The sequence below is a fragment of the Psammomys obesus genome, unplaced genomic scaffold (assembly GCF_907164565.1).
Source record: "Psammomys obesus unplaced genomic scaffold, mPsaObe1.curated_primary_1811, whole genome shotgun sequence".
Taxonomy (NCBI): Eukaryota; Metazoa; Chordata; class Mammalia; order Rodentia; family Muridae; genus Psammomys; species Psammomys obesus.
In genome coordinates, this window is record NW_026585644.1 from 34,371,092 (window position 1) to 34,381,842 (window position 10,751).

Consider the following 10,751-nt stretch of genomic DNA (forward strand, 5'->3'; position numbering starts at 1 on the left):
GAAGGAAGCGCGGCGTCCCGGCCCGGCCTGCTCGCGGGGCGGCGCGCCGAGCGCGGGGGCGTGGCCTGCGGCCTGACGGCGCGGCGCGGCCGGCCTTTGATGAGGTGGCTGTGGTGCTCCGTCTGGCCGGCCGCCCTCCGCCCGCCGCCACTTCCTTCCAGATACCGGCCGGGCGACCTGTTGGAGTGTTGACAGGCTCAGGGCCTCCTGCCTCTGAGCCTGCTTTCTCAGCCACCAAGCACTTCGAGCTGACCTCGGAGGCTTTTTGGGTTTCGCCAGAGCGGCCTGTGGCTGCGAGCTGTGCGGGGTGACGCGCGGAGGGCTTTCAGCTGATGATGGAAGCCGGGAGAGCAACTTTGGAAGATAACAGACAATGCCCCGGTGTGAATGTACCGTGCGCCCCCAGGGTAGCTGGAGGCCGCGGGGAGCTAGCCCTCACCGATGTAAATGAGCTCTTCCTGTGTGTGATCCCTGTTAAACCTGCCAGCAGCCCTGAGGCTCCCCCCGGTACTGCACAAGCCTCTGCCTCCTTAGCGGGAGTGCTTGGAGATCTGTAGGCACTGCTCTCATTTTCCCTCCTGAGACATGATTGCGGAGGGCAGTGTACCTTCCGGGTGACGACAGTCTTCTCTGATGACAATCCGTCTTCTCTGCGAAGTGGTTGTCTGTGTCGTTGGTCCAGTAGTTTTAGATTTCATAGGCTGCAGCTCCCTAGGTTGACATTCTACGGGTATCTTCTGTTGTGATCTCGCTCGATTTCACTTGGCACTTAAGATTTTAGGCACATCGCGGGAATGCAGCTGCTCTAGGAGCTAACCGAAACAGACTTTGCTATTTTCTTAGCTCCTTGATAGGGGAAGGCGGAAAAAGTGATTCTCCAGCTCATCTTTTCTGAGATACACGGAACTTACAGCTTTCTTGGAAGAATGAGGAGAATTTCTAGGTTAGGCGAGGACTTTCCTTAGAAATTAAAGTAAGGGAAATATCCTACTAGGTATTTTTTCCTGTAGTGCTGTGTTGCTCTTTGTCTTTACTGTTTAATACAAATCTCCCAGGTGGAGCAAAACAGCGTAGCTTGGGGAGAGATGTACAGAAAGGGACATCATTGAGAACTTGTATGGTGGGATTGGTGTTGGTTGCAGGGTTCTGGTATTCTGAACTGACTTTGGAGTACAAGTTTACTTTCCAGGGTATCACTTTCTTACTAGACAGCATTCCCTTGAGCCTTAGTACACACAAGTTGCAATTCTTTTTTTTTTTTTTGCATTTTTTTTTAACTTTTATTAATTACACTTTATTCACTTTGTATCCCCCCATAAACCCCTCCCTCCTCCCACCTCCCTTTCCCCTTCTTCACGCATGCTCCTCCTCAAGTTCACTGATAGGGGAGGTTCCCCTCTCCTTCCTTCTGATCTTAGTCTATCAGATCTCATCAGGAGTGGCTGCATTGTCATCTTCTGTGGCCCGGTAAGGCTGCTCCCCCCTCAGGGGGAGGTGATCAAAGAGCAGGCCAATCAGATTATGTCAGAGGCAGTCCTTCTTCCCATTACTATGTAACCCACTTGGACACTGAACTGCCATGGGCTACATCTGTGCAGGGGTTCTAGGTTATCTCCATGCATGATACTTGGTTGGAGTACAAGTTGCAATTCTTTTACAGTCCTTGTTCATGTGATTGCTCTGTTATTTTTTGTATGGATTAATGAAAAATGTAGATTTTTCTTCAAGCATCTCTGTCTCTATAAATGTTTTGGTTTTTTTGAGACAGGGTTTCTCTGTGTAGCTTAGGTTGTCCTAAACTCTAGTTGTAGACCAGACTAGTCTCAAACTCACAGAGATCTGTCTGCCCCTGCCTTTTGAGCACTAGAATTAAAGGCCTGAGGCACCAAGCCCAGCTAGAGATGTTCTGTTTAACACTTTTCTTATGAAAGCTGTAGCTTGAATTATTTGTACCCGAAGAAAGTAGCCTATATCAGATCCAGAAAATGGAAAAGTCAGAGCCTTTGAGTAATGTGAATGAAAGGAAAGCTGGAAACTTAAGGTCTTTGATTCTTTTTAATTTGTGCTAATTAAGTGCAGGCATTTTATTTATTTAAATTCACTGATGTTTTTCAAGCACCCGCCCACTGTGTGACCTACAATAGCCTGCAAATGTTATTGAACATTTCAGTGAGTAAATGATAAGAAATGCTGTTAAACAATACCCATTTGCCACACTCACACATCATAAGGAAGGTGAGGCCATTAGAAATGGAACTTTTACATGTATAGGAAGGATGGATACTGTCATTCTTGGTTCTAGAAGGATAAATCAGTAGAGAGTTTTGGCTAGTTGGCTAAGGATGGTGTAGGTCCCTATGACTGTTTCAGTGCAACATTTTGGGAGTCTAGAGTCATGTGTTCTAATGCCTGTATGCCTTAGTACTTGAGCACAGTGGAAATTGAGGTACATGGAGAGTCAGTGGGAAACATTGATTGCATCACTGTTTGCTGGATTGGGCGCCTGATTTTACTGTATATTTGGGTTTGACTAAAGTGCATTAGTCTTGTGTTTGGTACTTCTGGGTGATCTTCAACCAAGGTAACTCCTCCGGGAGCAGGAGACTCGTTTACATTTCAGTATTTAGGTAGGAGTAATTCTGACTTTAGATTTAAGGGAAACAAGGGAGATGAATTTTTGAGTCTGAAGATGAAGTTAATTAAGACTATTAAAGTTGCTGGGCAGTGGTGGCACATGCCTTTAATCCCAGCAGAGGCAGGCAGATCTCTGTAAGTTCAGGCTGGCCTGGTCTACAGAGGGAGTTTCAGAACAGCCAGGGACACAGAGAAACCCTGTCTCTACAAACCCAAAAAACAACAAAAAAAGACTATTAAATATTAAAGTTTTATAGATCTGTTTTTGACCTCTGTTTTCTCCTGTCTTTGTTCAACTGAAGCAGGCTGAGTGTTCATTCCAGCATGTCGGAGGGGGAGTCCCAAACAGTAGTCAGCAGTGGCTCAGACCCAAAGGTAGAATCCTCATCTTCAGCTCCTGGCCTGACTTCAGTGTCACCTCCTGTGACTTCTACAACCTCAGCTGCTTCCCCCGAGGAAGAAGAAGAAAGTGAAGATGAGTCTGAGATCTTGGAAGAGTCACCCTGTGGGCGCTGGCAGAAGAGGCGAGAAGAGGTGAGGTGATGGTGATGGAGTTCTTGGGAGAGTAAAGTGTTAGGGTGGCTGTCCTCTACTCTAGTAGAGCAGAATAGACTTCAGTAGGGCGGAGCTGGAAGGTGATCCTGTGGAATGCTCTGACAGGCTGGTGAGGTAACTTAATTCCACTTGAATTGCTTCTCAGGTGAATCAGCGTAATGTACCGGGTATTGACAGTGCATACCTGGCCATGGATACAGAGGAAGGTGTGGAGGTTGTGTGGAATGAGGTGCAGTTCTCTGAACGCAAGAACTACAAACTGCAGGAGGTAGGTGATGAGGCCTGGAGGCATTGGAACCAGTATTTAAGCTGCTATTGTTGTTGGGGAAATGACTGGGAGATGAGCCTTCATGGTTAGATCATCTACGGGGAGAGGCAGGGAATGGCTTTTCATTATTCCAGTGATTTGTGAACTCAGTTGTCCTCTGTCTGCCTTGCTCCAGGAAAAAGTCCGTGCAGTGTTTGATAATCTGATTCAATTGGAACATCTTAACATCGTTAAGTTTCACAAGTATTGGGCTGATGTTAAAGAGAACAAAGCCAGGGTAAGATTTCTTGCCTATTATTTCCTGAACTCTTTGCCAGAGAGCAGCTGCATTTACTGTCCATATTACATTCAGAGGTAGAAACTAGGTAATTTTGAGACGAGAACTGAGGTCTCCTGCTGTGGCAGGGGGAGTAGCGTGTTATCTGATACCTATAGTGTTTTTCCACTTAAAGATGGGGAGAAATGAGTAAACATTTGCTTGCTTCTTTGTTTTCATTGTGCTGGTAAGCCTAAGAAAGTGTTACTAAAGAAAAGAAAAGTTGAAGAAAAGCAGTTTATATCTTCGTTTGTATTTGGTGTAAAAGGCGAGAGATAATTTGTAGTATAAAGCCTTAATAAATGCTTTGCTTTCCTAGGTGATTTTCATCACAGAATACATGTCCTCTGGGAGTCTTAAGCAGTTTCTTAAGAAGACCAAAAAGAACCACAAGACTATGAATGAAAAGGTACGGAGAGAAAAGAAGCTAGACATAGTTTTCGGCTGGTTTAGGGGTTTAAAAAGACGGTGGAAATTATGAAGCCAATTAGGGAGGGGTGACAAGGATTAGTGGGAGTCCGGGAGAGGAAAGTATCACTAGTTGTGGTGTGGTGGTGTATGCCCTTGATTCAGAAGGCAGAGGCAGACAGGTCTCTGAGTTTGAGGCCAGTGTGATCTACATAGTTTCAGGACAGCTAGGGCTATATAGTGAGACCCTGGAGAAGGAGGATGGGTAGAGAGGGGAAAAGGAAGGAGAGAAAGAGAACATTACTGCTGATCCTTAGACCAAACTGTTTTCCAGGCTTGGAAACGCTGGTGCACACAGATCCTGTCTGCCCTAAGGTAAGTAATATCTGGTTAGTTGTTTCCCCAATATATCCTTGTTTAGTTTCTTAAACAGATTGCAAGGCACTACTCTGCTTTTCTATTCTGCCTCTTCCCAGTTTCTTTGAGTCACATACTGACAAGATTAGCCCCCTTATGGGGTCCTCCTAATGTTCTAACCACAGTTCCTGGCCTCTTTCTCCTAGTGCTTATTTAAGTCACCTGGCATAATGGAGATTCAGAGTGTAGGGATTGTCATTGTGGTGACAAGGAGGAGACCTGGCCCTTGCTCCTCTTAACCCTTGGATTCCCCCTGCCCTAAATTTCCTAGTGGCCCCTCTAACAGCCCAGTGCCCCCACAGCTACCTGCACTCCTGTGACCCTCCCATCATCCATGGGAACCTGACCTGTGACACCATCTTCATCCAGCACAACGGACTCATCAAGATTGGCTCTGGTGAGGGGAGGGAGAGATTTTGGGCAGGGGAGCCTCGGGAATTTGGGAACCATGGGGGTAAGATAAAAGGCATGGGCAGAACAGCAAATTTTGAGGTGTGGGCTCATAATAAGAGATAGGCTTTTAGTAGCGGTTCATAGGGAGAGACCAATTAGTGGAAATGGGGTAGGGTATACGATCTTGTACTTGGAGAGAACCTTGGAATAATACAGATAAGCTGATACGAGGCTGGGAAAGAGCAGAAGATGGATGTGAGGTCTGACTCGGGCCCTTTGGGCCAAACCCTACCAAAGAGGTTCCAGACTGTGCCTGCTGTGAGTGCTTTCATTTGCTGTGTATTTGTGTGCAGTGACATTCCGTGTGCCGTGTCTGTGTGGTGTTACCATTTGTCTGGGGCTTGGCTGCTCCATTGCTCACAACTTTTCTCTGTTTTCCTCCCTCCCGCTTACGGGCTGCTCTGTTCCCAACAGTCTTTCATAGGATTTTTGCTAATGGTGAGAGCTCCTTCTGCCCCACTTGGGGCTCTGTTTGTGCTTCCTTTGCTCCCTCTGCGGCTGCCCAGTGCATGCAGTCGTGGGAGCAAGGTCTGTTCCCTGCTTCCCGTGCCTAATTATGCCTGCTTAGCTTTTGCCCTGCCAGCCTCCACCTGCTTGCCCCTTTGTAACCTGCCTGTTACCTGTGGATTCTGCCTGGCTGGACACTTCCTCTTAGAGTCATATTCCCCTCATCATCAGGCTGGCTCCCTAAATCATACTGTGCTCCTAGATTCTCTGTGACTTGTTGTCATTGTTATGATCAGAGTGAGTCCAGCTTGGGCCTGGTCCTGGTTCCTCGTTCAGTCCTGTGGTAGGTGGTATTGAGGAAAAAGGTTTTACGGAAGGGTCTAAAAAGTTTTGGTGGATTAAGAAGTGAAACTGATTTCAGAGTATTGATTTTGAGGTTTTTTGGGGTTTTTTTTTTTTGTTTGTTTTTTGGTTTTGAGTTTCAGTCAGCACAGATAAGGAAGAGGCCTGTTCCTTGGTTGTATGTTAATGCTGCTTTGCCTTTCTCATCCAGGTTCTTGAGGTTTCCAGTTGTCCCATATAGGAAGGGCTGCCTATATTTTTATGTTAGTTGCAGGGTAGATGAATGAAATAAAACCTAGCATTTTCATGGGCCTGTGCATTTGATATATTTTGGTCTTTGAATAGATGAGCAGGTCACAAATACAAGTTTTTCCTTTGTGTTACTTGATGAGCCTAAAGCTCTCAGTGTCTGTTTGTATAGTGCATAGGCCTTGTTGTTCCTGAGTTAGGGACCTCAGATGAGAGCAGTAAGGCTGCAGAAAGAAGACGCAGGTGTGTTCATATGCAGTCTATAGCTCAGGACTGGGAGAGTGATAGGTTTGTGTCTATTGAGTATTAGAAAGAAGATTTCAGGAGAAACATGGCTTTTGGAAACACTCTCTAGAGTAAGATCATGCTTTGGTGGTGGTGGTCAGATTGTGGGTGTCTCCCTGCTCCTAGTGGCTCCTGACACTATCAACAATCATGTGAAGACTTGCCGGGAAGAGCAGAAGAACCTACACTTCTTTGCACCAGAGTATGGAGGTGAGGTAGCCTTGCCTTTCTGCCCCATTTTCAGACTCTGCTTAAAATAAAGTGTGGGGGAAAAAAAAAAAAAAAAAAAACGGGTCCTAACCAGGCACGGTGGCACATTCCTGTAATCCCAACACTAGGGGAGGCAGAGGCAGAGGCAGGTGGATCTCTGTGTGTTTGAGGCCAGCCTGGTCTACAAAGCGAGTCCAGTATAGCCAAGGCTACACAGAGAAACCCTGTCTTAGGGAGAAGAAAAAAAAAAAGTCCTTTAGAGTGTTCTCCTCCACCTATTCCCTCCCTGACAGATCACCCCAAGACTATCTCCCACCCCAGCAGCCTTTGCCAGGCCCACTCCAGATCTTGGTTTTATACTTTATAACCTGAGATACAGGGATAAATTACCAAAACTTTAGGTTTCTGTACTTGCATACATTTTTTTTTTTTAAAGAATGTTTGCCACTTCTTAACCCCAATCAATTCTCATATTTGACTGTCTGTTTTCTCTAGAAGTCACTAATGTGACAACAGCAGTGGACATCTACTCCTTTGGCATGTGTGCACTGGAGGTGAGGAGATCTGAGGGAAGGGAAAAGGAAGAAGTATAAAACTAGAACACAGGATGGGAAATGCTGGTTTGGGGAATGATTGTGGGAGCACAGGGTTTGTGTCTTAGATCTCAATTTTTCCTTTGGGTTTCTTCCACCTCAGATGGCAGTACTAGAGATTCAGGGCAATGGAGAGTCCTCATATGTGCCACAGGAAGCCATCAGCAGTGCCATCCAGCTACTAGAAGACTCATTACAGAGGGTAAGATTAATTTCCCTCAACTGATTCTCAGACACTTTCAGGTTTATTGTACCTCTTGGGAATATGTTCTAACAGCAAAAGAATAAAATCAAAATAGAAAAGACTAAACTATAATTTTCCTGTGAGAACCTAAGGGGTTCAGTCCTAGTTAGGTGTGTCTCTGTAGAGGTGAGCAGATTGGATAGTTACCTCAGTCAGTTGCCACACACTCTTACATAATGTTGTGGCATTCCAAAGCAAATTTAAATATCAACCTAGTTATTTGGAGCTTTATATTTAATGAGCTACGATTTAAAGGAATTGTGAAAGAATTATGAATCAATAGGTAGGTTAGCTATAGTGAGACAGGACAGTCTGAATAAGAACAGTTAACTCAGGTCAGGCATGGAGGAACACACTCATAATCCTAGCACTTGGGAAGTAGAGGTAGGAGGATCAGGAGTTGAAGATGGAGGGTTATAGGCTAGCCTGGGCTTCATTAGACCCTATTGCAAAAACAAAACAAGGAAGGGACAGTTAACAGTAATGGGGAGGAAGAAGGAAACAGATGTCTAGTGAAAAGTTAAGAGTGGAACCAAGTTCTCAATAGGGTGGGAAAATTACGTGAAAGATCAGGTATGAGACGTTCTTGGCCTTTAAAACTTTAAGTTAGAAAGCATGCTGCCATGGGATTCGGCCGGAGGCAGGAAAGGAGGTGGAATGGTCAGAGAGAGCATGGGAAATAGTGTGAAGACAGGGATTGTAGTAGACAACAGAAGTTAAGAATGGGCTTGGGAAGCAAAAAAAGATGGTAAATATGATTGACTATAATAGTTTGCTAAATCTGGGAAAGGAGAAACTAAATTTGGCAAAGATCCAAAAAAGTTGGTCACAAATGAGCTAATAAAATAAAAACAAACACATATATAACAACAACAAAAGAAAAAAATTAAAAAAAAAAACAGTAAATACTAAGTCCCAGCATTAAAAAAAAAAGCCAGTCTGGTGTACAAAGTAAGTCCAGGACAAGGAGGGCTACACAGACCCTGTCTACAAAAACAAAAAAAAAAACCCCAAAAGTTGTAGTTGAAGAGTAGAAAAGTAATACCAAAGCCAGCCATGGAGGATTATAAGTTCAAAGACAACCTTGTTAAGCTACATAAGGAGACTCTGTCTTAGAAAAACAAAATGTTTAAAAAGACAGTGAATGAGTTTATTTATTACTATATATATTTAATAAAGCCCTTTCAGGAAATACATCAATGATTCTCCTACAAGTATTGAACTTCAAGAATGTAGGAAACATTTTGCTAAGTGGAATGAAAGTTACATGGCTGTGGAGTCTTGCCAGATGCCTGCTGCAGTTTCTTGCTCTTTTATAGGAGTTTATTCAGAAGTGCCTGCAGTCTGAGCCTGCGCGACGACCAACAGCTAGAGAGCTTCTGTTCCACCCAGCACTGTTTGAAGTGCCCTCCCTCAAACTTCTTGCTGCGCACTGTATTGTGGGACACCAACGTGAGTCCCCAGACCCTACTAGGAATTGTCCTGGGACTGAATCCATGCTGAACAGAGATTACCAGGAATTTTTTTTCATGGGGCTTCCATTACTGGCATGGTCATAGTTTCTTTAGTCTTCTGTTACCCCTGTGCCTCTCTGCCTAGTGTGAAACAATTTTGTCTTTACATAATGTTCCACCCCGTTACACCCACCAGACATGATCCCAGAGAACGCTCTGGAAGAGATCACCAAAAACATGGATACCAGTGCTGTACTAGCTGAAATCCCTGCAGGGCCAGGACGAGAACCAGTTCAGACTTTGTGAGTTAACCAGCTGAGACCCCTGAAAGGGGTGGATTGGTCACTAATACCCCTAGGCCCTGTAGAATGCTCGCTCAGTCTCATGCTGTTCCCTTTTTCTTCCAGGTACTCTCAATCACCAGCCCTGGAATTAGACAAATTCCTTGAAGACGTCAGGTGAGAGAAGGCAGGCTTCTGTGAGGAAGTAGGTGCCCTGAGGCTTTCACAGAGTCCAAGTGACTTATGTCATCTCCTACCAGGAATGGGATCTATCCTCTGACAGCCTTTGGGCTGCCTCGGCCTCAGCAGCCACAGCAGGAAGAGGTGACATCACCTGTTGTGCCCCCCTCCGTTAAGACTCCTACTCCTGAGCCAGCTGAGGTGGAGACGCGCAAGGTGGGGACTCTGTGGTGTGAGTGTGTTGCCAAGAGGGTAGAGGCACCCCAACTGAGGCACTGTCCTATACGGATGCACTTCTGCCCTCTGGCCACTGTGTTCTTCCATGGGCTGGAAAGGCTTCTCGGCGTGGTCTTTCACTGCTGGTGTCTGTCCTGTTCCAGGTGGTGCTGATGCAATGCAACATTGAGTCGGTGGAGGAGGGAGTCAAACACCATGTAAGCCCGGGGCCAGGGCTGCTCAGGGCCGGGGAGGGGGGCGAGAGGAGCCTCGTTCTCATTGTCCTTTTCCCTAGCTAACACTTCTGCTGAAGCTGGAGGACAAACTGAACCGGCACCTGAGCTGTGACCTGATGCCAAGTGAGGGTCTCCTTTCGTTTGGAGGAGGGGAGTTTATGACCCCCATCCTTTGAGAGACATGCCAGGGACAGGGAAAATGACTGAGAGCTTCGGAAGCTGGGCTCTCCGAAGGGCTCCTGGGTCTCCCATATTGTACTCAGACATCCCTATTTTTCTGTCAGATGAGAACATCCCGGACTTGGCAGCCGAGCTGGTGCAGCTGGGCTTCATTAGTGAGGTGAGGTTCCTGCCTTCCGTGCCCTGGCTGCCTCTCTGCCTTCTCTCAGCCCTGTCTCACTGAGCTTCTTCCCCAGGCTGACCAGAGCCGCCTGACTTCTCTGCTGGAGGAGACTCTCAACAAGTTCAATTTTGCCAGGAACAGCACCCTCAACTCAGCTGCTGTCACCGTCTCCTCATAGAGCTCACCTGAGCCAGGCCCCTATCTGAGCTGTGGCTGTCCCTGGACATGCTGCAGTCCTCAGCCCTTCTCCCCAGTCAGTATTACCCTGTGAAGCCCCTTCTCCCCCTTATTATTCAGGAGGGCTTTAGGGGCTCCCTGGTTGAGCATCATCCTGTCCCTTCCCCTCTCTTCTTCCCCTCTGCACTTTGTTTACTTGTTTTGCACAGACGTGGGCCTGGGCCTTCTCAGCAGCCACCTTCTGGCTGGGGTCTAGTAGCTGACCTGCTGGCTCCTGCCCTGCCTGTGTGGACAGGAGGCCCACGGGCACTGGGGGAGCTGAGTTCTACAATCCCACTGGGGCGGATGGGCAGGAGAGAAAGGTGGTGCTGCAGGGGTGGCCCGGGGGGCCATTCGAATCGCCTCAGTTGCTGCTGTAATAAAGTCTACTTTTTGCTAAAAGC

General features: G+C 46.6%; 1 protein-coding gene across 3 annotated transcripts in view; it reads left to right on the plus strand.

Moving 5' to 3' along the window:
• Nrbp1 (nuclear receptor binding protein 1) overlaps positions 1 to 10,749 on the plus strand; it is an 11,658-nt gene extending 909 nt beyond the window's left edge. The window contains exons 2-19 of one of the 3 annotated variants that reach the window (XM_055626969.1): positions 2,937 to 3,168; positions 3,335 to 3,457; positions 3,633 to 3,734; positions 4,093 to 4,182; positions 4,516 to 4,556; positions 4,901 to 4,995; positions 5,466 to 5,489; positions 6,501 to 6,584; positions 7,080 to 7,138; positions 7,281 to 7,379; positions 8,741 to 8,873; positions 9,072 to 9,177; positions 9,283 to 9,333; positions 9,417 to 9,552; positions 9,717 to 9,770; positions 9,848 to 9,911; positions 10,073 to 10,128; positions 10,205 to 10,749. In XM_055626969.1, coding sequence (XP_055482944.1) covers positions 2,959 to 3,168; positions 3,335 to 3,457; positions 3,633 to 3,734; positions 4,093 to 4,182; positions 4,516 to 4,556; positions 4,901 to 4,995; positions 5,466 to 5,489; positions 6,501 to 6,584; positions 7,080 to 7,138; positions 7,281 to 7,379; positions 8,741 to 8,873; positions 9,072 to 9,177; positions 9,283 to 9,333; positions 9,417 to 9,552; positions 9,717 to 9,770; positions 9,848 to 9,911; positions 10,073 to 10,128; positions 10,205 to 10,309 — 1,632 coding nt within the window. In that variant the 5' untranslated portion in view covers positions 2,937 to 2,958 and the 3' untranslated portion in view covers positions 10,310 to 10,749. The remainder of the gene's footprint in view (positions 1 to 2,936; positions 3,169 to 3,334; positions 3,458 to 3,632; positions 3,735 to 4,092; positions 4,183 to 4,515; positions 4,557 to 4,900; positions 4,996 to 5,465; positions 5,490 to 6,500; positions 6,585 to 7,079; positions 7,139 to 7,280; positions 7,380 to 8,740; positions 8,874 to 9,071; positions 9,178 to 9,282; positions 9,334 to 9,416; positions 9,553 to 9,716; positions 9,771 to 9,847; positions 9,912 to 10,072; positions 10,129 to 10,204) is intronic. The other 2 variants (XM_055626978.1, XM_055626988.1) reach the window with 2 other exon arrangements.
• The last annotated feature ends 2 nt before the right edge of the window (positions 10,750 to 10,751 follow it).